This window comes from Pistacia vera, unplaced genomic scaffold (assembly GCF_008641045.1).
Source record: "Pistacia vera cultivar Batoury unplaced genomic scaffold, PisVer_v2 Contig357, whole genome shotgun sequence".
Taxonomy (NCBI): Eukaryota; Viridiplantae; Streptophyta; class Magnoliopsida; order Sapindales; family Anacardiaceae; genus Pistacia; species Pistacia vera.
This window is the reverse complement of record NW_022196176.1, coordinates 760,036-786,165: the sequence shown is the minus strand read 5'-3', so window position 1 is coordinate 786,165 and position 26,130 is coordinate 760,036. Positions and strand designations below refer to the sequence as shown.

The window sequence follows — 26,130 nt, the reverse complement described above, 5'->3', positions numbered from 1 at the left end:
GACCACCTTGGAAGCGGTCATGGGCTTCTTCGTGCTAGGGGCCTCCACCAGCTTGCCTCCAGCGCCCTTTGTGCCAGTGACATCCGCGAGCTGTTTTGTCACCAAGGCAGCCGATGCCTTCTAGGCAACCGCTGTTACTGCCGTTTTCTTTTAAGGCCCTTGGGTTTTTCAGCCCACATGTCTGCAAGGAAAAAAAAGGGAAAACATGTTAATGATCAATTCACACGGGAAATCAAACGCGAATAAGCAACAACTTACCTTTCTCCAAGAGCGGTAAAAATCTGGTCTCGTCCCTACCAAAGCTGTACGCCTTTAGGTGTGGAAGCATTAGAAGCTTATGGACGTTGCGCGAGCTATCTGAAAGATCGCTGAAACACTGTAGCCTCTGGAAGCTCGCTGCAAGGAGATAGTTTTGTTCAACGTTAACTGCAATGAAAAGAAAGTCGGTCAAATAATGAAACTAAGTTCGAAATTCATCCTCGCATACACGAGCAACCAAGGCCTTACTCGCTTCCAGATAAAAAACGCTGCTCGTCCCGATTTCGTAGAAGAAGAAGTGGTAGTCCCAGTGTAGGATGTTCTTCGGGACGTCGATCAGACCATTAAAAGTTACCTTCCTCACCTTGGAAAGGTAGTACGTTTAGTCTTGCCTTTTTTTGAGCCTGTACAAGTGCATAAGCTCCTCGATGGACAGCTCGCCTAGCTTAGGGATCATGTAAGCGATGTATACACTGGTAATGATCAAGTAAGAGTTGGCTGTCAGTTGAAGAGGGGCGATGTCGAACCTCTTTAACACTTTATCGATGAAGGGGTGCAGGGAGATGGATACCCTGCACCTGAGGAGAGTCTCAGAAGTAGCCACCCATCCGGTTGGAGGGCTCTTTTGAGAATGTTCCCCCAGGGCCATCAGGTTGAGCTGTGGTGCATAGGCCGCCCTGATACGCTCAAGATCCCCAAGGGTGATTGAGGATTAAGGATCTTTTTGTAGCCTATGAACTAGAAACTGTAGGGATTGAGCCAGTTGGATCGAAGCAGGGTCAGACAAGCCCGCAGCGTCGAGGTGCGAGCTTCTAGCAATGAACTCTTTAGATATCCCGGGGAACACGTCCCCTAATATTGCTAAACCAACTGGTAAGTCAAACATCTAGTCTATTGTGTGACTACTAGACAAAGACATGGTCAAAGCTAGACTCTGCGTACCTATAATAAAAAAAAAAAAAAAAAAAAAAAAAAAAAAGGGAACATATGTTATAGCTTGAACAACTCGGCGATCATTCCACATTCACTCCCATCTCAGGCACCTAGAGTAGCTCGCACAACACAACAAAGTCATGCAACCTACCTAGGACACCCGCAGCCACTACGGTTAAGCCCTTTTTAACACCCAAGACCGCCGAAAACACACCTCAAAAACCCTACTAAAATCTCAAAACAACCAATGTGGCCACTATAGTGGCCACCCTGTAGCCCAAAAGTCAGAAAATTAAGTAAAGAAGGGAAAAAAATCTTACCGGATTAAAGGACTACACTGAAAACTTGCAAGAAAGTCTACTGCGACAACGAGAGAGCAATGGCAAGAGAAAAGCAAAAAGGTGGAAGAATTCTCAGAATAGTTGTTCTGAATATTCGCCATCTTTTATAGTGGTTTTTGCATGGAAGACGAAAGGGCGAAGTTCGATCTCGACCATTGAATCACAATCGATCCTAGCCCTTCGTTCATCAAGCGATCTCAGGCGTTAGACATGGCCACATGTCAACCATCCACGAGGTGCAATGAACCATCGAATATGATAACCATCATCGCACGACGTCTCAACTTCGCGTGTGAATAGCTGTCTTCGACCACGTGCGATGAAACTTAATTGACAAAGGCTATTGCATTTAATGCGACACGACCACGCGAAAATTACATGTATACCCTAACTTTTTGTATTCTAAGTTTTAGCAAGTGGTGCAGGTAATAATGTCCAAGTGTGAAGAACGTCGACCAGACGTAAGATCGATCTCAATCGAGCATACTCTCAGAGACTCACTACTAAAGCCGAGCTTGGTGTCAGATCGAGCGATAGTCTCCAAACCCCGAAACGAGCATCGAACACTAGGGGGCAAATGTTGTGTGTGGTTTTTTCGCAAAGCTTGGGTGGACGCAAGGATATAACTCGACCCAGAAAGACCTCGGTGACTATGATTGATCAACCCAGCATAAGCTTGTCGAGCCATAGCTCAACCCAGCACAAGCTAGTCGTGAAGAACCCGAATAATCATTCAATCAATTCCCATATAACTTTAGATCTCAGATATTATGGGAACGATCAGATTAACAGCAATCTTAGAGCAATATTAGCGCCTAATAACGAGAATATCAGAGTTACAGTCGCAATCAATTGTAATCCCTTTATTTTCGCTCTTTCCTTTACGTAAATATTGTATATATATCCCCTAAAATAATGAGAAAGGGGATATCAAATTCTAGTTTAGAAGTTATATTGTAAGCTCTCACAGCAAATAAGTAAAACACAATGGACGTAGACTGTTAAACTTTGCTTAACCACTTTAAAAGTCCTTCTTACCATTTATTTTCTAGCATTTTGGCTTATTTGTAGCTGATTACCTGTAATCACACACACATCCATTTCGATCCCAATAAGGTTTATCGGATCTCTTTGGTTGTTGCAGATTTCTGCATCAACATATATATTTAAATAAATAAATAAAAATATTTTTTATAATTTTTTTAATATACTTATTGGTATCATCATTAGAAAAAGAAATACAAGTTTAATTATTTGCAGAACTATCAAGAATTTAATATGGTTGATTTGTTCCAAATTAATACTATCATAAAGAAGTTCTAGGTTATGTTATTTATTTATTTAATTTTTATTTTGGGTAAACTCAGATAATTGAATAAAAATAAATAAAAAAATAACAACCGAGGAAGGGGAGCCCTTCCCCCAAAAGAGCCTTGGACAAACCCAGGATCAAACTAACAAGAACAAATGCCATAACAAAGGAAAAACAATCCTCTACAAGCAAAGCCTTATAAAAAAGAAGGCCCAGACAAAACCCATAACTAACTATAAAGCATTTTCATATAAAGAAATGCTGCAAGCCCAAAAGCCTAAATAAACCCTCCAGCTCAAATGACACAAGCCCAAGGACTTCACGATCTAGTTAAAGGCCGGTCAGCAACAAGAGCCTAATCTCCTTCCAAAAACTCCAGAAGTTCACTGAAATAAACGGACCGGTCAGCAACAAGAGCCTAATCTCCTTCCAAAAAAAGCAATCCCAGCCTAAGAGATTAAAATGATGACTCGTAGACTTAAAGCCCCAACTTCCCCTTACATTCTCCTTTCTAATGACATCAGTCCACAAGTGGACTCTACTGCAAACGCCATAGACAATAGGCTGGAAGAAAATCACGCAAGTAACCCATTGAAAATGATGCCAGCTGCAGAAGAACCCTTTAGAGCAGGAAAGAATTTTCCTCTGAACTTTCCCGCCCCAAAAAAAGAAACACCCCAAAACCAACAAAGCGGCCTTCTTATGTTACCAATCCAAATTCCACCAAAAAAAAAAAAAAAAAAAAACCTGCCCATTTAAGCCTTTCTTCTGATTGAACGTAACACGGCAAAAGTACATGATAGCTCTTCTGAGTTGTTGTGGCCTAAATAAGGATTGAGGAGCTGAGCTCCTCTCCAAAAAAGTTAAAAAAGAAAATGACCCCAAGAGCTTGAGGCCCAACACCAGAAACTGCTCACATTGCAGTCGTATCCAAAACCCCAAATCAACCAAAGAAGAAGCAGCATCATAAAATCAATCATGATTAACAATACCAGTCTCAATGCACTTCATGGGCAGGTTCCACTCATCCATTATCTGACGCACTCTAGGTTTGTCTTTAAACTTTAGACTGTGAAGCCGAAGTCTAACTACTCCCGGCCAGTTTCCGTTCCAAAAAATCATGAAAACATTCTGTAAAATGAGAATTCTTTAATTAACTTGGAGTCCTTTCATGAAGAATGATTATTGGAATCTATACAAGATTGAATTTGATTTTAAGTTAAGTGAAAATAAGAGAGAACTATCAATTATGTTTATGTGGTTTTTCATTTGTTAGAGAATTAATTAAGGACGTATATTACTAATTTAGGGAGAAAGACTTTCTCGCCCAAGGTTTGGCGAAACAACACTTTCCCACCCATCAAGTTTCAAAATGACGCTTTTCTACCCTTCATTAAGTTTTGTTATTTTTTTCGTTAATATTTTACTAAAATGACAAAAATACCCTTAAATATTTTACTTTATAAATTTTTTATTATTTTTTAATTAGCTAAAAAGTCGAATATTAAAAAGTCAAAAAAGAAAAAATAGTTAACCTTACCTAAAAAGTTAAGAGTAATGTAATAGAATTGTTTAAAGTTAAATGATCTTAATATTTATTTATTTATAATGTCATCAACATCCCATCATTATTATTTATAATGCTTTTCATTTTTACTAATTAACATATAAAATTAATATTCCTAATTAATTAAATAAACAAAGAAAAAAATGTATCTTTATACTTGGACAGATAAATAATCGAATAAGAACTTTAATTTAACTAAATTTTAATTTATAATAAACTAATTAAGAAATAAATTATTTAAGGACATTTTCGCATTTTCAGTCATTTATTAACAGAAAACACTAACAGAACCTAACGAAGGGTGGGAAAGTGTCATTGTGAAACTTGACAGGTGGAAAAGTATTGTTTGTGTCGTTTCCTCAAACCTTGGGTGGGAAAATATAATTCTCCCACTAATTTACCATATAAACACCTAACAATGTCACTTAATAGATAACAATGTTTTAAAAATTATCATCGGTATTTACAATGACAGATTAAAATTTAAAGCAAAGTTGAGGGTTTTACCATTACCTGTTACCTTTCTACATTTTCTCAAAAGAGGAAGGAGCAAACACAGATTGAAGAGCTATGATTTGATAACGCGTAAAGGGTGAGACAGATCGAGATATAATATTGATATATCTTTTTGTATCCAGGTTGTTCTGTCGTGAAGATTTATTTTTACAATCGGGTGGGGAATAAAATAATCTGATCAAATCCTAAACACATCCTTTAATTTATATACATCTTGGGCGTGTTTGGTTAGGAGGAATGTCACATAACTCCAGTAATATCGTCTTATATTATTGATATTATTACGTTTGATTGTTAAGTAATATAACATTTCGATAATCTTCTAAAATCAATAATAATTACTGTTGGTTATATAGGCGGTAATCTGAATACTAATCTTAATTTTGTTATAATTGTACCTGTAACAAATAAAATTTTAAGACATTATTACCCTTGTTCTTAAAACAATTTACCCATAACACTCAGCCACCTTCCAATGACTGCCGGCCACCACCTTCGTTGTCACTACTACCGCCACCACTGGCTGCAGTCACCACCGTCAGTCGGCAATTACCAAATTGATGCATGATCGGGCTAGATCCGATTGGTTCGTGCGCCATTTAAGGGACTGACGGTCGCCGGCCAACGATGGTGGTCTACGACGGGGCTGTCCTCTTGCATGGCTCGAGTGTTTTTGTTAACTTTAAACTTTTATTGTGTGGTTGTTTTAGCTAAATTCACAAATGTATGAGTTAAAAAAATAATATAAAATAATAGTATTAAAAAAGAAGGGTAATCCAATAATTTATAAAACACATCGACCAATTTGTTCCTTCCAACCAAATATATCAATATAACATACCTATTAATCTATTCCAATCTAACGAGACACATTTTATACTCATCAATTTATTCCCAGTAATCTTCAAAATAATATATTTTCCCATTAATATAACATTTGTAATAATATAACATTCCTTGAACCGAACGCATCCTTATGATAATATTGCACAGAAAACCTTCCTATAAACTATAATATACAATTAACCAAATGATTCTTCTATTAACATATTGTTCATTTATATAAAATGTGTTTACTTTTCTAATCATACTATTCTATTTCTTACTTTTCCAATGTTCTGAAAACTAGACCGAACCAGCCGATTCGACCAGTCCGACCGGGTTTCAGACATATATCCAGTTCAATAAAGGATGAAGACCAGAATTTAACAATAAACCGTTTTAAACCATCATTAGATCGTGTCAGACTGTCGGGCCAACCATCCCAGATGAAAAACTAGTTCACCGAAAAAGCCCTAAATCAAATCTAATTTCATTCTCCTTTCCTGTAAATCTGTGTTTTTCATTGTTCAACATCCCTTCTTCTTTTTTTCATTTCTTCTTCTTTTTCTTCTTCACCACCCCTTCCCTCATCGTTGCCTCCCACCTCCCACCTTACCTCCTCACCGTCGTACCCACCTTCACCGTTTTGGCCACCCCTTATGTATTCAATCCACCTTCTTTTGGCCCCATTGTTTACATCTGTTGATGCGTGATTTTGACACTAATTAAACGCATGTGGAAAATGCTAAGCTAACTCAGAAGACACACATGTACATGGGATATTAAGCTGAATAAAGAGTAAAAAACGGTGTTTAAAGTGGTTCGGATGCTTAAGTAAGCGAATCCTACGTCCACTAATATCGTATTAATATATTTGAGATCAGGTCACGTTCAACGAGCTAATTTACAAGAGGTTACAAGAGAGAGAGAAAGAAAGTATTTATGCTATTCTAAGGTAAAATTAGCTAATCCCACAAATGGGAGAGGATCCCTTTATTTATAGTAGGATGAATTGAGGTAACGATTACTAAATCAGGGAGTGGGTCAGATTGCCGTGCAAATCCTTCCTAGCGTCCCGTTGCTCACCTGCTCAAGTGATTTACTCAACTGTTGCAGGGATTGGACACGTGGATCTCCTCTAGCCTTTCACCAGCCGGCACACACCTACTGCACTGGCAGGAGCGTGCAACGTGGCTTCACCTGAATGGTTGCTAGACTACCTAAGTTCTGACCACTTACGCTAACAGGGCTCTGCGTCAGCCCTACTTTTCCAGGCATAACAGAAGTCCCCTAGTTTTTAAGGTTTGAGAATCGAACCTTGGAAACTACATATTATGTTTTGATTTGATGTGTTTGACGAGATACTGGTCGATCTGACCTGGATGTAAAGAGGTCAAAGAAACGTTTCCACGTAGGCGACTTGACACGGCTTGCCCCTTAGGATCAGCTACCTATTTTTAGACCATGTATAGTGCCATAACGATGGCTAGTTTTTGAATAAGGTCTGCGACCTTATTACACTCAACAGAATCTTTGCCAAAGGGTTCTCGTCACTTTGCAACTGACGTAAGACAAAATTGAAGAGTCACATCCCTTCGTGACTGACATAAGACGAAGAATGTTATAAATAACGACCTCTTTAGAAGTTATCCGTTGCACTTTTGTAGCTGACACATTTAATGAAGTATCTTTTGCTCTGACAGACGTGTCTTGTGCGCAATAAGTGCTAGCCATGCGCATTAAATGCGAGCCATGCTGAAACGACATTCCTTCTCATAGCATTAAATGCGGAAGTAGGCGCATTCAATGTGGATGAGGGAAAACGTATCGTCGCTTGAGTGTTTCAATGGAAGGGGACGACGATTTGGTTTCTTGAAGTGTGACGGTCACTCTTCTTCGTTGATTTGTGACACATGGTCGCGATCAACTGTCAAATGAGTTTTCCGCCCAAACGTCGTTTGACTTCGAGAAACCAAAGCACCACTTCCTTCGTTATAAAACCTCAAGCCCACTTCAGGTAATGCCATAATATTCATCTTCTTAGAGAGAGCAAAAATTTCATGAGCTTTGATTCTTTGTCTATCAGACTGGTGCGCACTTGATATTCGAAGCAATAGGATTCATCTTCTCATTCCAAGAGGGAATGATGATTTCTCTAGCACTCATTTTTACTTCTTGCTTTCGATAGTTGCCATGTGATGATTGCCTGCTATTAGTTGATCGGAGATGAAATCTTGTCCTTGGGTTTGAGCCATTAATGGTGGCTCTAAAAGCATTCTGTTAGGGTTTTCTAGGGTTTAAGGAAGGAAGCTTTTTTACTTTCTCCTCCACGTCATCGTACGAAACAATGTACGAGGACTAAATGATTCCCTACATGTCGCTTTTGCAGACCGCAGTAGAATGGACCTCCCAAAGACCAAAGCCGAGGAAGGGACCAGTTCGCCTGTGCAGGATGCTCCTGCGGGTCCCCCTCAAGAGATCATGTCGATGATTACTTCGGAGGATCTTCAAAAGGTGGTAGACCAATAGCTTTCAGCGTGGAGGTCTTTCGAGATAGGGTACACACAGCTCGGAGTCCGCCACGAGGGATGGTAGCGATCTCCGAGAATATTTTCAAGAGTGGAGGGTTGATCCCTTTCCACCCTTTTGTTAGGTCGGTCCTTGATCACTTCGGGATCGCACCATTACAGCTCACGGCGAACGTGTACATGATAGCCGTGGCTATGTATATCGCGTGCAGCAAAAATGGATTAGGTGAGCTAACCGCACTAGAGCTCAATTGCTCATACATTCTAAAAAAGAGTAAGGACAAGGATTCTTACTATCTTTCCAAGCGACCTACCATTGAAGCGGGAATACATAGTTACCCGAGCAACGTAGGAGCATACAAGACGAAGTTCTTTTTCTTTCGTCATGATGACATTTGCCATTTTCAGGAGCCAAGTAGGTCCTCATTTCTTTTGAGTTTGCGAACTTACTTTTATTCTTTGCTAATGAGCTCTTTGTTTCTTTGTAGTTAACAAAACGACCAGGTTAACACTCCTCGAGGATCCAGACAGGATCACTACCTTCGGCTTTCTGCCAGAAGAGAATTGCGACGCACGATTGCTCGTGACAACCATAAATTTGTGGAGATATGGTTTCTTCAACTCCGAAGCGACCCTAGAGACAACACGAAGTAAGCTTCGTGACCTTAGATTATTTTTTAGTTTTTTCATGCAGTGAACTGTTTTGCTAACGATGTTTGCATACAGCGACCATGCCTCCAAAGGTGTCCAGATCGCCGCGACTTAGGCAAATTGTCTTTCCCTGATTTGGTGCCACCGGACCAGCTGGAGTGGCTCCAAGCGGTCCCCACGTCAGAGGGACATTGACGGGCGCTCCTCAGCCTTCGGCTGCTCATCTAAAATAGAAAACGATGGCCTAGAGGCCTAAGAAGAGAAATCAAATTCGGACCAAGGAGTCAGAGTCTGAAACCGAGGCTGTGGGCGTTTAACTTGAGAGGTCGCAGCCTTACCAAGCGTTTCGCTCGGGAAGGTCGCCCAGGGGCATGACCGGTATCTGTATTGTCCCCGAGGGTCCGCAGACAAGGCAAAAAGAGGCCGTAGTCCTGAGGAGAAGGTCAGGCAAAGAGCCAGCGGGGGGAACTCTACCTGCTACAAGCATAGACACACCCGTGCTGGACTCGATGGGACAACTTTCGGATCACCTATAGCCGATGGTTTTCACCCTGCTAGAGTGCGGGCTCGCGGAGGCATTCAAGCAGTTTGTGGCCTCCAACCCCATGGACCTGATGTCCACGTCCATTCAACACTTGAGCAAGGTAGAATGAGCTGTCATCGACGAGAACTTTACATTTATTCTTTTTAGTAGTAAGGAAACTAACGTGTTGCTCTCTTCGTTCACAGGCTCTGCTCTCCATGCAATTGTCCCTGCAAAAGGTCTAGCTGGGAGCTGCTGAAGGAATGGTCATGCTGAGAGAAGAGAACGTGTAACTGAAACGGGACTTAGAAGCCACTGACGCAGAGAAAGACTTATCCACCGTTTCAGTGAACCAGTTACTAAATGAAAGGAATGTTGCTCTTTGCACAGTGGATTTTCAGAGAGCTGAGCTGGAGAGGCACGGGGAGGAGATAAAGGAGCTCTAGAAGACAGTGGCCAGACTCACTAGGGAGGTTGGCAAGAAAGACCAGGAGTTGAAAATGACCTCCTAGAAGACCTTACTGGTATAGCGGGAAAAGGGCGAGCTATAGGAGACTACTGAGAAGCAACGATCGACACTTGAGTCCGAGCTCCAATTCACTCGAAATTACGTCACTTCACTAACCACGGAGATGCAGAAGTAGGATGCGGAGATCGAGAGGAGGGCTACAGAATGGACGATTCAGTCCATCTTCGCCCTTCGGCCGAAGAACCCTGTTATGGATCTGTCCGACCTCCCAGATGAGTATCAGGATGAACTTGCTTCCATGGCGCGGGTCGAGGATGAGGAAGCAGCTTGGGGACCTAATCTGGAAGATAAGCATCTGAAGTATGTCCCAGAGGAGCTCACACCCGATTAGGTAATCAGCGACCAGCTTGGGGATGTTGAGGTCGCCCCTCTGGGACCTAGGAATGAGGATCAATGATCTGCTTTTGTAGTCTTTTTCCTGCTCGCTTATGTACTTTCCCTTTTTATTAATAAATAAATACATGTCTTTTTTAATCTTTTGCGAGTACTTACAATTTCCGTACCTTACATGTCATACATGAGATCGTATTCTAACTGTTTACAAAAACATTGGAACAAGTCTATGCGAACAGAATTGTATACATAGGAAAATGATTACAAAAGAACAGAATTAAACACTGGTTATTTACAAGGATTAAGTAAAATCTTTACAAGGAAAAATTGAGTTCAGAATTACTGATAATGTGGTCGGAGATGTTCAACATTCCAAGCTCGTGGTACTTCAGAACTATTCAGCCTTTTGAGATGATAAGTCCCCGGTCTTTTCATTTTGGCGATGCAGTATGGGCCCTCCCAGTTCGGTCCCAAAACTCTCGCACTTGGTTCTTTGGTATCGAGAAGGACTTCTTTTAAAACGAGGTCATCGACTCGGAAATCTCTTCTTCTGACTTTAGAGTCGAAGAACCTTTTCGTACACTGATGATAGGCTGCTATTCTTAGCTGAGCCTTGCTGTGATGTTCTTCGACTAGATCCAGACTTGCGCGCATAAGCACCTCATTGTTTGTCTCGTTGAATAGGTCTCTCCGAAGTGAACCGATTCCTACCTCCACAAGGATCATTGCTTCGCAGCCATATGCTAGCGAAAAAGGGGTTTCTGAGGTAGAGATTCTTGGAGTTATCCTGTATGCCTACAGAACTTCAGGAAGGTCGTCGGCCCAATTTCCCTTGGCTGGGCCAAGTTTGGCCTTCAGAGTGTGCATGATGGTTTTGTTGACAGCTTCAACTTGACCATTTGCTTGCGATTTTGCGACCGAGGCAAACTTCTTATGGATGCCCAGCTCGTCGCAAAATTGTTTGAACTCCTTGTTATCTAACTGCTTCCTATTATCAGAGATAAGGGTATGAGGAATCCTATAGCGGCACATAGTATTTTTGAAGATGAAGTCCTTGAGCTTTTTCGTGGTGATCGCAGCCAATGGCTCTACTTCGACCTACTTAGTGAAGTAGTCTACCGCGACCACCGCATACTTGACTCCCCCTTTAACAATTGACATGGGTCTGATAAGATCAATTCCCCACATGGAGAATGGCTAGGGGCTGGACATGGTTATCAGTTGGTGGGAAGGAGCTCGCGATACGTTTTCAAACCGCTGACACTTGTCACACGTTTTAACAATGTTATAGGTGTCTTCTTAAGTCAAGGGCCAGTAATACCCTTGACGAACAACCTTGTTGGTGAGGGATCGTGCGACCATATGATTACTGCAAATTCCATCATGTATCTCCCTCATGATATAATCTGCTTATTCATCGGTTACACATCGGAGAAGAGGGGCGCTAAACTCTCGCTTATACAGTTGATCTCCTATGAGTGTGTAATGAGCAACTCTTGTTTGCAAGGTTCTTGCCTTGACCTTGTCATTGGGCAAGATCCCATCTCAGAGATACTGAATGATGGGGATCATCTAGGAGACTGATTCAGTTGCATTCACAGCCTGTTCGGGTGAACTGATACTGAGGGCCTCTATGAATCGAACAGGAATGCTCTTTGGCGCATCCGAATCCAGTGATGAGGCTATCTTTGCCAAGGTATCTGCAACAGAATTGCTGTCCCTAGGAATTTGCGTGATCTAAAGTGTTTAAATGCTCAAGTGCGGCCTTATCTTTCTTCAAATAGTCGATCATGTTTTCTTCCTTGGCTTGATATTCCCCCAAAATCTAGTTGACAACCAGCATGGAGTCGCTGTGAATGTAGGTCGCAGTGGATCCCATTTCTCTTGCCAACCACAATCTAGCGAGCAAAGCTTTATACTCGACCTCATTATTGGTTGCTTTGAACCCAAAACGAAAAATGCCATGAATGCGAGTCCCTTTGGGACTTAGGAGGAGAAGACCTGGTCCGGCCCGTTTCCTGTTTGATGATTCATCGACATATAGGCTACAGGTCGACAGGTTCTGAACAGTTTCCTGGGTGACTTCGCTGGCTTGTTGCTCGGATTCCTTTATCGACTGGTATGAGAATTATGAGTTGAAATCGGCAACAGTCTGCCCTTTGATAGTTGCTTTCGGTCTATACTGCAGATCGAACTGACTTAGTTTCATGGCCCACTTGAGCAATTTACTCGATGCCTTTGGCTTCTGGAGGACTTGCTTGAGCGGGTAACTTGTCATTACATGGATTGTGTGGGCGTGGAAGTAAGGTCGTAACTTTCTGGATGCGATCAGCAAGGCATAAGCCAATTGCTCCATTTTCGGATACCGCATCTAGCAGACACTTGCTCGCGTAGTAAACTGGCCATTGAATCCTGCTCTCTTCTCGAACTAAAGCTACACTGACTGCGCACTGCGAGACGGATAGATACAGAAGTAGAATTTCCTGCAGAAGAGGCTTGGACAGAAGAGGTGGTTTTTCGAGGTGCTCTTTGATGCTCTAGAATGCCTGTTCGTACTCGAAAGTCCACTCAAACTTCTTATTGGCTCTGAGAATGTTGAAGAATGGCAAACAGCGATCTGTTACCCTCTATATGAAGCAACTAAGCACCGCTATTCGCCCATTGAGACTTTGAACCTGTTTTCGGCTGGTCGGGCTTTTCATGTCGAGGAGAGCTTGGATTTTCTTGGGGTTGATCTCTATTCCCCGTTGGTTAACCATGTACCCTAGAAATTTTCCTGAGGATACTCCGAGTGAACATTTGAAAGGATTGAGCTTCATTCTGTACCTCCAGAGGATGTTAAACATCTGAATGAGATGCGCTATGTGATCTGAAGCGACATGCGACTTAACCAGCATGTCATCAATTAATATAAACTTCCATCGACTTTTCGATCTGCTCAGAGAACATTCGGTTAACCAAACACTGTAAGTCGCTCTAGCATTTTTCAGGCCGAAGGGCATAACTCTATAGCAATACAACCCCCGATCTGTAACAAAAGAGGTATGCTCTTCGTCTGACGCATACATCAGAATTTGATTGTATCTCGAGTATGCATCCATAAAACTCAGCAGTTCGTGCCCGAAGGTGGCATCAACGAGCTGGTCGATCCTGGGTAAGGGAAAACTTTCATTCAGGTAAGCTTTGTTGAGGTCGATGAAGTCGACACAGGTCTGCCATTTGCCATTGGGCTTCTTCACTAAAGTTGAGTTGGTAACCCAGCTTGGGTAGAGAGCTTCTCGAATGGACCCATTCTGAAGGAGATTATCTACCTTGATTTTCAAGGCAGCATATCGCTCTTCTTTTCTGGCAGACCGGCCTAGCTTCACTATCGATGTTCAGGGCATGGCAAATGATGTCCGGGCTGATCTCGACCATATCGGCATGCATCTATGCGAACACATCAATATTCTCTCTGAGGAAGCTAGTCAGGTCGTTAGCGAGTTGGGGGTTAAGATTGCTTCCAATCCTCAACACTCAGCTCAGCTCGTTCTAGTTGATTAACACTTCCGATAGATCCTTAACTAGCCCACTGGAAGGACATTCTTGGATACTAGGATCCATATTATCCTTGGCTAGGCTAGGCTGTGGTTCGATCCGACTGATCGCCATTGCCTGTTTGTGAATACCACGGGGGATGCCTTTCCCTTTGCACGCCATCTACACTGGCCTTACATAGTAGTCGCGAGATGCGCTCTGAGATCCGCTTACTTCCCCTATCCCTGTCGGGGTGGGGAACTTCATCTTAAGATGGTAGATCGAAGTGACTGCCTTGAAGCTTCTTAGTAAAAGTCGCCTTAAGATGCCATTGAAAGCGGAGGGGCAATCCACTACCAAGAATTTAGTAACCCTGGTCACCTCGTCGAAGTCACCCAGCATGACTGAAGCGAGATCATTCCCTTAGGGATCAAATGATCCTTTGTAAAACCATAAAGAGGGACTGAGGCAGGCTTCAGGTCGACCTCATCCAATTCCATTTTTTCGAAAGCTCACTGGAACAGGATATTCACAGCACTTCCGTTATCCACCAACATTCTGTAGACATCGCAGCTCCCTATTTAGGGCGTGATGACGAGAGCATCATCGTGGGGATGATGCAATCGGATTGCATCTTTTTTAGAGAAGGTGAGTTCCTTCTCTCTACGAACCTTCAATGGTCGTCGTGTCGTGTTCATCACATGGATAGGGTCGTGATGAGCTGTGCAAGCATATCTTTCTTAGGCACCTCGCAAGTTTCCTCCAAGGTATGATCCCCCAAAGATTATCCCCATGCTACAGATACCCTTGCGATCACGAAGCTTCTTACTCGGTTCCTCTCGATTTTTCTCTCTTACGAGAGCGGAGTCATCAACATACTCTTTGAAATGCCCCTACTTGATAAGATCTTCGATTGCCTGCTTGAGAGCTCGGCACTCATCGGTGTGATGCCCATTGTCCCGATGATAATGACAATATTTTTTACTGTTTCTAGTTAAAGAGGGATTTTTCATGGGCTTAGGCTCTTCAAGCAGGTTGGCCTCTTTTGACTTATCAAGAATGATCGAGACAAATACATTCAAAAGGGTATACTGATTTTTGTCACGATCGCGACGAGGAATTGGAGCATAAGACTTCTTGGGCTCAAACCGCTGTTTCTTTCCTTTTCGCTGATCATCATTAGCCCATCGATGATCAGCCCTCCTACTTTCCCCCTAACCTGGCGCACTGCCTGAAGCGCCGAGGTCATGGCAGTGGAATGCCGCCACAGAGTTCTCAATGCGGAGGTATTTCTCTGTAAGGTTGTAAAAGCGGGTGAGAGAAATATCGTCCTCTGATTGCAGCTGCTTCCCACAGATCTGTTTGTGGATGAACTTCTGCTATGATGAGAGTCCGAACGGACTATTCGGGATATGAGCTACTTTATGGAGCTCTCTATGGAACCTATCGATGTAAGATTGGAGGGTTTCATCCCTCTCTTGCCTTATGTTGCTGAGGTACCTCAAAGGCATTGAGAACTTCCTGTTTGCTTGGAAGTGTCTTAAGAATGTCGAGCTCATCTGATTCCACGAGCTGATTGATCCCGTAGGGAGCGACCTGAACCATCGCTTGGCATGAGATGTAAGAGTCATTGCCAAGCATCGGCATTTTGCCAAATCAGAAACTTGGTAAAGTTCCATCAGGTCATTGAATTCGTACAAATGATCTTATGGATCATAATTCCCATCGAACGCCCGCATATCGGGCATTTTGAATCTAGGAGAGGGGCGGCTAACACAACCGGAGAAAAGGGAGACACCTCTGCGACCTGCCCTCGCTCATTTTGTTGAGTTTTTAGCTGATCCAGAGCTCGCTGTAGCTCCTCAATTTCAGGCAGCGGAGCCATCTGAGGGTTGCTTTCCCAAATGCCGGTTCGACCCTCGCGATTGCGGTTGAGGAAAGTTCAGAGGTCGGATTCCTCCTCGCCTCGGCCGCCAGTTTCGGTCGCTCTTGACACACGCTAGCTAGAGTCGTGCGATGGTGATGAATAGTCTAGAGAACCTTCCTGACCTCCGCGGTGGTGCGAACCGACCCGTGATCGGTAGGAATTTCCGGCACGACGACGATCGGGGTTGTCATTTTGGCGATGGTGGAAATCTCCCTGCCTAGCACTTTTGTGGGAGTGCTTCGCGATGTGGCATGGGACAGCTCAGGCTGCAACCTATCACAAAGTCTTTGCGCCACAGGTATTCTTCTTAGGGTGTGGTTGGTGTTCGCTGGTCCCTCATAGCCTCTAGGCCTGTTGTTCGCCACCTGCTTTCCCTTCCTTTGATGAGCTGCAGTGCACGCGGCACAGGCTATTGCCCTTTTCTGTGCTTTCATGTGACTTACAGGCGTTTTCGACGGTGGCACCGCCTCATTTGATTCAGGTGGTGCAACCCGATCCAAACGGTCCAGCCTTTGGTTGACCGTTTGAAGAGTATTGTTGAACCTCTCTAGGTAGCTCATGATGGCTAGATCAAGCCGTGAGCTTGAAGGAATATCCCCCACAAGATTTTGCAAAACTCGGGGCACTTTGGAAGAAGTGACCTCTTGCACCTAGGGGATTCCTTCTTCACCATGATTGGTTCACTCAAGTTCGAATCTGTGAGTCATTTGCTGTTGGACCGATTCGTTAAAGATTCTCCTGATGAAGGACAAATACTGAATCAGGCCGTCCTTCTAGCGTCAAACTGTTGATGTATGATTTTGATACCAACTAAACGCACGTGGGAAATGCTGAGCTGACTCAAAAGACACACGTGTACAGGGGGTATTGAGCTGAATAAAGAGTGAAGAACGGTGTTTAAAGTGGCTCGGATGCTTAAGTAAGCGAATCCTATGTCCACTAATATTGTATTAATATATTTGAGATCAGGTCACGTTCAGCGAGCTGATTTACAAGAGGTTACAAGCGAGAGAGAGAGAGAGAGAGAGAGAGAGAGAGAAAGAGAAAGTATTTATGCTATTCTAGAGAAAAATTAGCTAATCCCACAAACGGGAGAGGATCCCTTTATTTATAGGAGGATGAATTGAGGTAATGATTACTAAATCAGGAAGTGGGTCAGATTGTCGTGCAAATCCTTCCTAGCATCCCGTTGCTCACCTACTCGAGTGATTTACTCAACTCTTGCAGGGATTGGACATGTGGATCTCCTCCAGCCTTTCACCAGCCTGGCGCACACCTACTGCACTGGCAGAAGCATGGCGCTTGCGTCAGCGTACGACATGGCTTCGCCTGAATGGCTACTAGACTTACTTAAGCTCTGACCACTTACGCTGATAGGGATCTACGTTAGCCCTACTTTTCCAGGCATAACAACACCCATCACCATCCGGAGATCTGTGGGTTTTCTGGTTTAGACATTTAGTTGTGTTTCATTTGGCTTGGTTTTGGAGACTGTGGAAGAGAAGTGAAGGGGCGGTTAGGTTTTGGAGATCTATTATAGATCTGTGGCTGGATTGTTTTTTGGTGAGAAAAAAGAAATAAGGGGAGGGGAGGGGAGTGGGTGGTGCTGGTGATGGTGATGGTAAGAGACGGGTGGTGAAGAAGATAAAGAAATAAAGAAGAAAAAAAATAATGGTGTGGCTGGGTTGTTTTTGGTGAGAAAAAATAAATAAGGGGAGGGGAGGGGTGGTGATGGTGATGGTGAGGGACATGTGGTGAAGATGGTGAGAAATAAAGAAAAAAAAAAGATAGTGGTGTGGCTGCGTTGTTTTTTGGTGAGAAGAAAGAAATAAAGGGAGGGGAGGGGGTGGTGATGCTGATGAGGGACAGGTGAAGATTCAAGAAGATGAAGAAATAAAAATAAAATAAAAAATGACGGTGAGGGAAACCCGTCGGTTCGACCGGTCCGATCGCTTAAACCGTAAACCAGTCACTTGACCGAGACACGTTCCGATCCAGTTTCAAGCGTTTTTTCTTTAACAATAAAAATAAATAATATACATATATATAGTGAGAAAAGTAAATGCTCAGCCCATAAATGAAATGTCACAAACTTGTCTAGGCTAGAAATGGGTTTAAACCCATGACAGCATCTTCTTCCACGGGCTTATGTTAGTCGGCACTTGAGGCCCAAAAAACTGTTCTGTCGGTAGCGAGAGATTTCCAAGTTAAGAATTCTTGTGCTTTGTACCATTTATCTTCAATAATGTTCAGATGGTAGTACACTTCAAGAGATATTTAAGTTGACAATTCTTGCGCTTTATCATATCATTATTAAGTACTGTATATGCTATTGAAATTTTTAATGTATTTCAATTACTCAATGAACCAGCTTTTTTATTAGAATCACAGCAGCATCAATTTTTGTTTCTTACTTCCGCCTCTTCACTCTAATGTCAGGAAAAAAAAAATCTGCTTGAAATTAGAGATAATACTAGTTACATACCGATAATAATATAATGTTGATTTATAAATCTACATCTACTACCAGAATTGGTGTATGCCCGACGACCGGAAGCCGATGCGAGTTTACTAACATTACGCCAAAGTGTCCACAGTGTCAGCAGTAATTTCCATTTGCCATACCCCAACATCACTCACGTTGAGGTATGAGTGTTGATTGGTATCCTACAGCTTTTCCTCTTATAATCGACAATATGCGGACGCCATGTAAACGTTGACACAGTATTTGCAATACACCAACGTCGTTGGCCTTGGGTCTGTCAACCTGATCATGGAACAGGATCATTGAACATTTGATAATATAATCACGATAAATTAATGTCTGTTGGAATACAAATATTAATAATCCACATTATAATTATGTTAAATTAATGTTGCTTTGGATACAAAACAAAAGTGGAGATAAAAGTTTGTCAACTTGCAGGTAAAAGAAAAGATGTGTACAAAGAGATATGGCGCGTACCTATTGGTTTCTAGAAAGAAAGAATTGATGGCCTTGACAAATATACGAAAATGGGGAAAAAAGTCTTATAGATTACGCATGCATAGACACTATACAGTAGTGGAGGGAAGGGCAAACCAAAAACAGGCACAATTTCTTAGGAGTTTTTCTACTAGCTGTGAAAGTGAAACCCTGACAAGGAAGAACTTAACAATTTCTACACTACTAACGACCAGTAAGAACTAAAGTTTTTCTAACAGAATGACAGAGACCAGGAAGAACTTAACTAACGACCAAGGCTGAAGAATTTTTCTTAGTTTTACTGGACACGTAAACAAGTTTGGCTCAAATATTGAACCAAACACATCAACAATCTTATAAAAGAAATGAAATAATTCTTCTCACTTGACTATCTCTGTCAACAAAAGCATTTTACCTCATAAAATGTTAAACGATTCGCCGTATAAATAAATAAATAACTTTTCAAAGATAAGAAGTGTAGATTGGTCATACTTCCAAGTATATTGAAACAACTCGGATTTTAAATCTTCCAGATTCATGAACCCACCATATTTGAATATGAACATCATAGCATCTTATTAATTTCTATATACATTTATAAAAAATTAAAAAATAATAAAAATAAAAGGTGTAAAGTAGTGAAACGGATATCAGCACCTGTAGGAACATAGGTTTTCCTAACTCAATACTTGTCTTGATGTAGGAATGATGTTGTATATAGTCATTCTTAATCTTGTTTAGGTTTTTTTGGATCCTATCCAAGAGCATATCCTATGATAAGATGTCTTTGTCTTTATATTCTTTTGTTTGATCCTCTCTTTTTATCTCCTATCCTTTGTCTGTTTAAGATAGATAAACAAGAGGATATTAGACTCTTAGTCTATTAAGCTTGTGTTTTTGTTTCTATCTCAAGGCTGTCATTAGGTAGGATGGCTGATTTTTTATGGTCTTTCTATACATTCTTTCTCTCTTTTAATGATACAATTTATTTTTAAAAAATTATATATATATATATATATATATATATATCCGAGTTTGGTCTTTAAACAAATCATATAGTAGACATCAAAAGTGCTTTCATAATAAGTACTTACTGCACCTCAATATTGCAATTGGATTTTTATCTCCTAATTCTTTAATGTCTATATTACTACTTACAAATTCAATGAAAGCAGGGTAGCACTACGCAGGCACTAAAGTTTCAAAAAAAGATGTTATTCTCCTTCCACTACTGTTTCTCTTTGGTTGGCGCACTGATTTCCTTTAATGTTTGATCATTGCTTTTGGAAAATAATGTGAACACATGCCTCAGCTTTGGACGGCGGACACATTATTAATTGGACAATCTACAATTCTTTTCGCAAGCAATGTTTGTGGACAACGAAAACCAATAAAACTTCTAGAGGAAATATTTCTTTTTCAGTTAATCTATGTCTTCTTCATGATAAATGTACTCAAGAAATGACCGTCAATAATGGTACTTTGTTAGATGTTATGGAGTCCAGTTCACCAAAAGTAAATTACAAAAACACAAAGAATTAAAATTATTCATATGATGAATAATATTGTAAAAGAAAGTACACATATTTTCTGTATTAAAACTTTTTAATAAGCATCCATATGGTTCTTTTTGTATTAGTTAACAAAGAAAAAAACTTTATTCAATGCTTTCTTAAAATGAATTCAAGCAGTAATGCCGAAAACTAATGGCAGAAGTGTGGTGGGGTTGGTAGTTTCTTTGCTTTGAAGGAATCAAGTGTCAGTATCCAAAGTTACAGGATGTAATTAGTATTACTCCTGAATTCAGTTATTGAAGCCCCGAAAATAAGTAACTAACATCACACAGAAAATAGTTTAATGTACATAATCAAGAGATTTATTATGTTCAAACTATAATAAACTTGAGTAACCTAACCCCAAGGCCTGATGGTCAAGAAGGTTTGTTTTTTTTATTGACTTTCTGTTTTTAAACCAACTTGGATTCACCTACAACATTTGTGGTTTACTTTAGAAGATTAGGTTTATAAAGTGTTTAATGTATCTCGAAGATTAGTTGAGATGATCATATTTGACCCAATGCTACACATAAATGCAAAGCAAGAACTCATGGATTTGGTTAATTAATATATATGATTTAATTAAAACATGTAGAATTTGACAATCTTGTCTTTGACCTACCACAATTTCCATCTATATATATATGCTATTTTATTGAGTAAGACTTTAACAACCACACAAATGATAGCCACTATTAAATACAGAGATCAAAATCTTTTCATAGTCACCCTCTTCCCCTCCCATCTCTCTTCTCTTCATTCATCAAATGGATACCGTCATCAACTTTCACTTCAAACGCTTCACTAAAACTCTAATCTTCCTCCTTCCTTGCTTTCTTTGTATATATTCTCAAACCTCTCTATTGCCCCCACTACCATTAATACCAGACCTCTTATCCTTCTTAGACCTCAGACTCGCGCTTATTTACCCCATTATCCAAACCTTCAAGGACACAATCACATCTGATCCCTTAGGCATCACCAGCACTTGGGTTGGATCTGATGTATGCAACTACACAGGTTTTTACTGTGATCACCCGCCTGACAATGAATCTGCCACCGCCCTTGCGTCCATCGATCTCAACAGCTTTGGCCTCGAAGCCCCAACTCTTGACGGCTTCCTCGACCGACTACCGGATCTTGCTCTCTTCCATGCCAATTCCAATAAATTTTCTGGCTTTTTGCCGGGAAAACTTGCGAAACTCCCATTTTTATACGAGCTAGACGTAAGTAACAATAAATTTTCCGGTCCTTTTCCTCAGGAAATTCTTCAGATGAGTGGCCTATCATTTTTAGATATTCGATATAATTTCTTTTCAGGGCCTGTCCCTCCCCAACTTTTCTTGTTAAAACTAGAAATACTCTTCCTGAATAACAATAATTTTGGTCAAACTCTCCCGGATACTCTGGGTTCTACACCGGCACGTTATATCACCTTGGCTAACAACAAATTCACCGGTCCAATACCAAGTAGCATCGGCAAGGCTTCTGCAACGTTACAGGAAGTTTTGTTCTTGAATAATCTACTCTCAGGCTGTCTCCCATATGAACTAGGGTTTCTGAAAGAAGCTACGGTTATTGATGCTAGTAACAATCTATTAACTGGTCCATTACCACGCTCGTTAGGGTGTTTGGGGAAGATAGAGCAGCTCAACTTTGCTGGAAATTTACTATACGGGCAGGTGCCTGAAGTGTTGTGTGCAGCGGGAAGTTTGGTGAAGTTATCTTTGTCAAATAATTATTTCACTCTAGTTGGACCGTTGTGTAAGAATCTGGTCGATAGTGGGGTTCTTGACGTGACAAGAAATTGTATTCCTAATCTTCCGAATCAGAGATCGGCGGCGGAGTGTGCATCTTTCTCTTCGCGGCCTAGGACTTGTCCGCGCCCCTCAACGTTTAATACAATTCCTTGCAAGGTTAAGCCAATGAGCAATCCTCAAACGAGAACGAAGAAAAATTCAGTTACTTATAGTGCTCTTGAGAGACACAGAGTACCTTGAGGCTTCTTTTTGTTATATTAGAATTTTTAACCAAAAATTTAGTAGTAAATAGAGAAAAAAACAAAAAATATTACAAGCATATTGTCCTTTTCTTTTCTTTTCCTTTTTTATTTCTTTTACCTTTTAGTCTTGACTTCACATCCATGATAGCTGGAGATTAAGTATCTAAATGTATATTAGATGATTAAAGGGCCCGAGATTTGAAAGATTATATCAATTTATGAAATTCAATAATGAACAAAAGATCAAAAACATGGTTGAAAAGTCAAGTTAGATGTATAAGCTGTTTATTTTGCTTGCCTTTTTTGTGGTGGCTGGTAGAAATTGGTCAAGCAGGGCCGCCACATATTCAAGACGCACCTAATGTCGGTGATGTAATATGGGCCAAGAAGCAAGAAAATTTGGCATATCAACCGATGATTGTGGAAGAAAAATGTGGATCATTTTGTTGATTGATGATATTCACTTGTCAATTGTTAGGGATTAAACCAAGATCTATATTTGCCTAACTTTTATCTTTCAAAGTCTAAAATTCAATTTTTGTCGTATCTCATTTTCTTCAGGCAAAGTTGTCTCCTTTAGAAATGGGCTTGAATCATGAGAACCTAGGATAAATCGAATGCAAAATAACGTTCAATGGGTAAAAAGTAAAATAGCATTTGGTTTAAGGAATATTGTATTATTGGAAATGTTATATTAATGGAAAAATAGATTACCTTGAAAATTATTGGGAATATTATATTAAACGTGTTTCATTAAATTGGTGGGTATAAATAATTAATGTGTTTGGTTAGGAGGAATAAAATATTATTGGGATAGACTTTTACTGAATTGCCCTTCCTTTTTAATATTATTATTTAGAGTATTACTTTTAACCCCCTACACTTGATAATTTAGCTAAAACACCTCAACCACAACAAAAGTTTAAAATTTAACAAAATAAGCAACCATCAAAGACGGTTGCCAGTCGCCAACAACAGTCGCTAGAACGATGCTCGACCGACAGGATCTGGCTGGGCGTTTTCATCCAAATCCATGTCAGGAAATGGCAAGAGCCATGGATCTGGCCAAAAACGATGGCCAGATCCATGGTCATTAATTTTCGATCAGCCATGGAATTGGCCGTCGTTTTCGACCAGGTCAGCACACAGTCGGCCAAATCCAGTTGATCGTGCGCCATTCTGATGATTGCCACAGCGGTCGGCGGTGGTCGATGACCGATAGTCCTCTTAAGTGGCTGACTTATTTTGGGTGGTATTCATGTAAATAGTGAGGGGCATTTATGTCCAAAAAATTAATTTATGAGGTTACAGAAGTCATTTCGCACATTTGAGCTAATTGTTATTTGGTAGACATATGAGGGCATTTGTGTCCAAAATGTTTATTAATTAAGGGTAAAACATGAACAAAATTTGGATTACCCTGGTAATAAAAAAACACCACCTTTTCGGCCAATAACCAGATTTATCCCCCATATTACCTACAGTAATCATTATTGGTATTGGAAAATTATTAGAATCTTTTATTACTTGACACCCAAACATGGAAATGATCGGATTAAAGATAGATTACTGGAGTTATCTTTTATTACCCCGAACCAATGCACATTTAATTGTACTTATTAATATAGACATAATAGTTTATTACAATCACAGCAGCGTCAATTAGGTTTAACTTGGATTGCTTAGTTCCTCTTCTTCCCTCTCCAATTCCTGTTATCTTCTCATAACCAACAAATACACAATAATATTTCTACATTAGTAATATTATAGATCCCAATTTTTCATTTTAATATTTTCTAACTCAAGGGTTTCGATATTTATTTGTAGGCAGCCATCATTGAATATATATTGATAGTATAATCACATGATAAATAAGTATTGTTGATGCAAAAATACATCAACTAGAGTGATCTGATCGACCTTGACGAGATTGAAACTAATGTGTGCGTGATTCTGGGTAACCAGCAATGTTTAAAAAGAAAAATGTAGTAAAGTAAATGGCACAGTGAGTTTTTAAAGTGGTTCGGCGAGTTACACTCTTGAGACTACGTCCACTGCTTTTTATATTTACTGTGAAAGCTTACAGTGATAATCCTAGAATAATTTGCTAACCCCTTTCTCATCGTTGATGGGGTTTTATATACAGATTTTGTACAAAGGAAAGATCGAAAATAAAAGGATTGCAATTAAGATTGAAATACAACTTCGATATTCTCACGATTGGGCGCTATGATCACGCCAAGATTGTTGTCGATCTAATCCCTCCCGAGATATCCGGGATCCAAAGTTATTTGTGAGTTGGTTGAACAACTGTAAGGATTGGTTGCGACTAGCTTATGCTAGGTCAAGCTACAACTCGACGAGCTCATGCTGGGTCAGACAATTGATTGAGTTAAATTGATTATGGATCGAGGTATAACCTTGCAATGCTCTAAGCTTGATGGAAAAATCGCACACAACATCTGCCCCCTAAAGTTCGATGCTCGTTTCGAGCTTTGAAGACTATTGCTCGACTTGGTATTAAGCTCAGACATCATCAGCTGCTTACTAAATACAGATTCGGTCAAGCTTTCTGAGTCGGACTCAGATCTAGTCAACGTATCTAACACTTGGCTTTTTTTTCTGCTGTGATATTCTTGACAAATTCAAAATTTGAAATGAAGGGTATATGTGTAACTTCTACGCGGTCATGTCGCATTAAATGCAATAGCCTTTGGCAGTTACTTTTTGTTGTGCGTGGGCAACAACAACTGACCATGCTTGAAGTTGAGGCGATGTGCGATGAAGGTTATGATTGCAATAGTTTGACGGTTAATTGCCTATCGTGGGTGATTGACACGTGGCCACGTCCGAGGGCCAAGATTGCTCGACGAATGAAGGGCTGAGATTCACTGCAGATCGATAGCTACGATCAAACCCCACAATTTTGTCTCACATGCAAGCCATTATAAAAGCGGGCAATCATTGTCAGAACTTCTTCACACTTTGTGAAAGTTGAGAAATTTTTGTGCTTACTCTGTTGTTGCTATTTCGCTTTCACGGTGCTCTTCTGGCGAGTTTCTTCCATCTTTATACTCTGGTAAGGTTACTTTCCTCTCCTTTGATTACTTTTATTCCTTCTTGCGGTTAAGGGTGGCCATTGTCGTGGTCACATTGAGCTTTTTAGAGCTTTGCTAGGGTTTTTGAGTGTCTCCAACGGTCTTGGGTTTAAGGAGGGTTTATAGTGGTGGCTGCCGAAACCCTGGTTGGTCACGTATATCTGTCATCCGATGTGAGCTACCCTCGGTGCGTAAACTGAGAGAAAAGTGTGGATAGGTCGCCAAGTTTTGGAGCTCTAACACATGTTTGCTTCTATTTCAAGTACCTAAAGGCAAGTCGTCATGTCTTCGTCAGGCAGCCATACCATTGATCCGATGTTTGATTCCCCAGTGGGTTTGGCAGTTCTTGGGGGCATAGTCCCCGAGGCTTCTGAGGAGGTCGTTACATGGATCTCGGGCCCCGATGCGGGCTCTTTTAGCCATGCCTCTATGGAGGTCGCTCAACTAAAGAAGTCTACAGCTCATAGGCCGCGCAAGGAGCCACAATCCTCGATTGATGCAGAGGATCTTAGGCGCATAAATGAAACTTATGCGCCTGGACATAACTTGAGGGCTCTAGGAGGCTTCTCCTGAAAGAATCCCCCTACGGGTTGCGTGGCAGTTAGTAAGACTTCGACCCCTACGTGTGTGAAGAGTGTTTCCAAGCTCGATTATTAGGCTAATCGAATTTCTTTGTTTTGTAGTAAACGTCAAGCAAAATTTTCTCCCTGCGGTGAGCTTAGCGTGGCTTCAGCACTTCAACAATCTTTTCGA

At 41.0% G+C, this 26,130-nt stretch overlaps 1 protein-coding gene across 1 annotated transcript; it reads left to right on the top strand.

Annotated features, from left to right (window-relative positions):
• Positions 1-21,044: 21,044 nt before the first annotated feature.
• On the top strand, positions 21,045-22,277 carry LOC116139664 (uncharacterized protein At4g06744-like). Its single transcript, XM_031425328.1, has one exon. It carries the CDS (start codon positions 21,045-21,047, stop codon positions 22,275-22,277), a length of 1,233 nt encoding a protein of 410 aa, XP_031281188.1.
• Positions 22,278-26,130: the final 3,853 nt, after the last annotated feature.

Coding starts and splice junctions, on each gene's coding strand:
- LOC116139664 (XM_031425328.1), top strand. CDS start 21,045: ATGGATACCGTCATCAACTTTCACTTCAAACGCTTCACTAAAACTCTA.